We start from the raw sequence: 4,828 nt of genomic DNA, 5'->3' as shown, positions 1-4,828 counted from the left end.
CAAAAATGCAAGTTGAAGACGTCGAATCGTTGATAAGGTCAATTCATTTTTCCATACAGCCTTCCTATATCCCCCAAGGCCTCGATCCTGATGCAGACAGCTTTACATCTTCCACTTATTCTCCACTGAGTTTGACCACTAGCTGCAAGTCCTGCTTCAAACAACAAAGCAACAATGCAAAATTCATGAAAGCGGAGACGTACCATCTGTGTCGTCCCTCCTTACACGTAGAACATGCAGTCCAGCATGTTCTTGTGCACGCCTGCGAAGTCGAAGTTGGACGAGCTCGACAAGTTGGTGCTCATCGACGCAGTGTCCGACGATCCTTCGTACAAGAAGAACCGAGCACGTCCAGCAGCAAGGTGCGCATAGTACGCTGGAGTCGCGAACGACACCGAGCAAGCCACCAACACGATCCTCTTGCCCATCGTCCTTCGGTCTGCACACATTTCCTTGAACAATAATGAACTGGTCCCTCGTCTCCGTATCATCCAGCGCTAAAGAGAGACTGACTCGGCGAACGTTCATCTTCGAACTTACTCCACTGTTGCCACCACGTTCGTCGAAAGCGAAGAAATGCACGTCGATGGATAGGCCGTTATGAGAGAGCGTGGCGCAGTAATCACCAACTGACCATCCTCCGATTGGTAATCTCGATGAGGTCCCACTAGGCAGCGCTCGAAACACGCGAAGTCTCCCATCTAGCAGCAATTCCATAGGTGCAGTCGTCAGAAGTGCAACAGCCGCTTGCAATGCCATTGCGCCTTGGGCTACTTTAACGTCAACGCAGCCTAACTCGCGGACCAGCTGCGCCAAACTCAGCAGAGAACTCGAGAAACTTGCTCCTGATGCCACCTCCACAACTTGCAAAGAGCCAGGCTCTAAGAGCCAACGACGACACCATTGACGCTCCGTCTGGTTACTAGAGCCACGTGTTAGTTGCTGGCGAAGGCCCACTACATCTTGGAACTGTGCCGTAAACACTCGGAAAGCTCTGTTTACTGCGCCAGTTAAGGAGCTGGGCGTCCGTAGATCGAGTAATAGCGCAGAGATCTTTGCTCGGGTCTCACCAAAGCGGCTCTGTCTATACACAATCGACATGACGTCGTCCACAAGCGCAGGTAGCGTATGGGCCTGATTAAGACACAATGCGTCATCATCTTTTGCTGCCACCACTTCCCGCAGAATGCCACTCAGAATCTCCCACAGGTCTACAATAAATGCCACGAACTTCTCACGCAGCATCCGTTGGCTCGTTCTTGTGTCTTCAGCTCGAAAGACAGCGCGAACACACTGCTGCACCGCTCGAGACCACAGTGCTCGTATAAAGAGATACCCACACACCCGAATCGTAGCGTGTTCGCAACTGTATGCGTGGCTTAGCCTCGGTGTCGCTTCGAAAATATTTCTCAAGAAAGAGGCGACGACGCCTTCAAGTTGGGCGATTGATACAAACGCCGGCGCGCGCAACGCCGCAGCAGCACGTAGCCAATGTGGACGTGTATGCACCCCCACTGACTCAGCACCGACATTTAAATCGTTCAAGGTGACGTGCTCTAGGAAATAATAGAGAATTAAAAGCTGCTGCTCCTTCTCCCGAAAGCCCGGAGCGGTCGCTTCGGCTTCCTGCTGCCACAAGTCCACGTCTCCGACGACTGGTCTTGGGGTGGTTACATCACGACTCTGGTTGTCGTCTCGAGTCGTCGGGATGTTAAGTTCCCGAGCAAACGAAGCAGAGCCAGCAGAAAGAGCAGTCTGTGCCGACCGGAGACGTCCTTGTTGCTGTCTTTGCCTGGTCTCGTGCTCCATCTGAAGGCGCTGTTGCAAGCGCTGTTGTTGTAGCCATTGTTGCTGTTGAAGATGCTGCTGTTGGTGCGCTTGCACTTTCCACGATGCCGATAAAAGCTGTGATGACGATACTTCCGTGGTATCAGCAGGCGCGTCGATCGCGGGAAACGGACAGCCAGGATGTCCAGACGAACCGCCTGATCGCCGGTATGAGACGAGCAAGAAGCCGGGCGACGCGTGTCTTGCGAGCACAACGACGTTATCAGCTTGCTGACTCTGCTGCGTCATCGGGACACGACCTGGAAGGACTTGAAAAACGTACGCGACCAGGTGATGCGTCATCTCGCGCTGAGTTCTCGTCACGCTACTGTCGTAACTGTAAAACCACTTTGGCGATACGCGGTTGTTAAGAACATACAACATGGAATTCTTTTTTTTTTTCACACACAAGATAAATGTCAATTAACTGAAAGTGTTCCAAATTTCTAGACCATACCTGAGAAACAGTTTGTTGATTCGTGGTACTTTCCCTTTCAGCGAGTATCCACTCGCCATCGTCCGAGGCAGCTCTAGCTGCTGACCCAAACAAACTCTCGGGCAGCGCCGCTCTTTCCCCAATTTCCAGTCTACATTTGTTTTCCTGTCTGCCTCCTGTAGCACCCACGGTACGAGCTAAATCGGCTAAGCCAGCAGGCCATAGAGGAGCCACACGTGTGGGCTCGAAGCGCGCGCAGACCAGGACTGTATCTGATGGTGGAATAGCTACTGAAAATGTGACGAGCACGTGCACGGAGCAGCCGCAGTAGCTGCGTCTCGCGTGCTCTGGGCAGCAGTGTGGGAAGCATCGCAGCAGCTACAGATGGAAGAGTGAGAATTACCGTCATATCAACGAAAACACCGCGTCTCGGCTGAGTTATCTGGCCAATATACGCACCTTGACGCCTCGCTCGCGGTTGTTCCTGTGTCAAAAGTTGCCCTCCTAATGAGTCAGCTTATTTTGGAATAGACTTGTGTTGAAGGAAGGACTCATTCGTACCTAGCGTACTCGCGGCGGAAGAGCGGGTGGTCTTCCTCACTACAGGCGAGACGCAGGAAGCGGCATGCCACTACGTGTACCATCGGTGAATGGTCGCTTTCTCGAGCTTCGGTTTGGTAGTGGATGCCTAGAAAGTTTTTTTTTCTGAACGGACATGGACCACGTTGCTGGTCAGAGAAATGCCTCACTGGCATGTCGAACAATGCGCGTACCCCGCCCTAAGATCTTGTATGGTGTCCAAACTACACAACAAACAGCTGTAAGGTCCATGTGTGGACATACCTTTAAAGTTAGTACCGGTCTACCGGTATGGTTAGAAGACTATTCTTACGAAATCTAGAACGTCCAGGTAAACGACCCAGAAAGTTACCCCAAACAAAGAATCGCAGTGCTTGTACACCAATCGTTAATTATGTCGCAATAGAATTTGTAGCCAGGTCCTGGACGGACAGTTTCCTTGCAGAAACGAAGTAGTATAACTTACAGCGAATTGTGCATTCAGTAATGTACGACGAGGGTTCAGATGTACGACGAGGGTTCAGAGCTGGCAGGTGCTAAAGAGAGAGGCCCCATGTCAGTGACTCACAAACATGACACTCAACGGCTTGTATTATAGCGAATCAATGTCAACACCTGTGGGACATATTAGAGCCAATATTACTGTATAAGCTGAATTACAAGCCCATCTCTGTATTATAACCACCCTTGTATTTGAATCCCCGTTTGAGACATTTTCCACCACCTTCTAAAAGCCCCTTCCCTTCTATTGGAGCCCTCGTTGGTTATGTAAGGCCTGTTGTTCTAGAATTCTGGCCTGATGAACATCAATCTGGCGAACTTTTTTGCACTCTGGCGTCATTCTCGCATTTACCATGCGCAGCTTTACCGTCGGTACGAAGAAGCGGAGTGCCGCCGTCAAAACCGTCGCAGGTTTCTCAGTTGCTTTCTGGGTGATGACGCGGAGCTTGCTCTTGCTCGTCATGAGCTGTACGGCCCTGAGTTTCGCCACCTCTTTGCTGGAGAAGAGTCCCAAGAGATTGTGGACGAGGTCTCCCACTTTATCCTTGCCGATGAATGCAGCGGCATGGATATCACCGACATCGAATTCGACTTAGCGTAAAGATTTCGAATTATAGGCTAGTTATAGCGGCATGACTTGTATCAGTGCATATTTGCGGTACGAAAAAGGGATATAGCATTTCACCGTGACGCTCAAGCTCGACTCAATCGCATTTATGGGTGATATTTAACAAATATTTGAGGTAATTAAAGCGCTACAACTGCTACCGGTAAAGCGGTATTGCATGTATAAGCCCGGGGCTTGTAATATCACAAGCCCTGGCTATATATACAAAGTGTTTATCCAGAAAAAAAAAAACGGCACTATTCAATATCGTGTCATACGTGATACATTGCTTTTATCGCTTTTGATCTATTTGTTATATATTATATTAAAAGGAGACACGCCAAGGCCTTCGAGACTTGATTGACCTTGTAATGGGGTGATCACACAGTGGTACGGAGTACCCGGAGAGTTAACAAACTCTCAGTACATAAATTGGCGAGCTAGCATGGTCTCTCAGCCACACGTTATGCATTTGATTAGGTTTAACTATGCTAGATAGTTAAACATATACATTTACCCCTACTGCAATAATACTAAATAAATACTTTTGGTTTTGAAGCTTAAAAGTTAAGGTATTTTTTTAGCCCTGGTCTTGGGCTGTAAGTTCCTTTGGATAAAGAACATAGTAGTAGTGACTCTTTGAGTCGAACGTCTTCCTCTGACGCTAAAGCTACGGCAGCCCCGTTGCACTTGGTAGCACTTGTAGTCAATCCCGCTCCTGAGTCGGTTAATCCTCCGAGTCATCGCCGGAAAACGGCAACACCTAGTTGACGCGGGGTGGTCCCCGTAGGCCACCCCGCGCCTACTGGGGTAGAACGGAGTTCTGTTGTGGCTCGAGGAGGTAGAGGGCAACAGGGCTCAGCCCCTAAGAGATCTGA

At 49.8% G+C, this 4,828-nt stretch overlaps 1 protein-coding gene across 1 annotated transcript; it reads right to left on the bottom strand.

Annotated features, from left to right (window-relative positions):
- Nucleotides 1–221: 221 nt before the first annotated feature.
- PITG_19032 (uncharacterized protein) lies at nt 222–2,907 on the bottom strand (the record flags this gene model as incomplete). The annotated part of the gene is made up of 5 exons (XM_002997472.1): nt 222–452; nt 541–2,164; nt 2,370–2,641; nt 2,723–2,747; nt 2,825–2,907. 5 exons carry the CDS (start codon nt 2,905–2,907, stop codon nt 222–224), a joined length of 2,235 nt encoding a protein of 744 aa, XP_002997518.1.
- Nucleotides 2,908–4,828: the final 1,921 nt, after the last annotated feature.

Source organism: Phytophthora infestans, genomic scaffold (genome assembly GCF_000142945.1).
Source record: "Phytophthora infestans T30-4 supercont1.74 genomic scaffold, whole genome shotgun sequence".
In the NCBI taxonomy this organism is placed as follows: Eukaryota; Oomycota; class Peronosporomycetes; order Peronosporales; family Peronosporaceae; genus Phytophthora; species Phytophthora infestans.
Note: the sequence above shows the minus strand (reverse complement) of the source record. Positions and strands in the feature narration are given on the sequence as shown.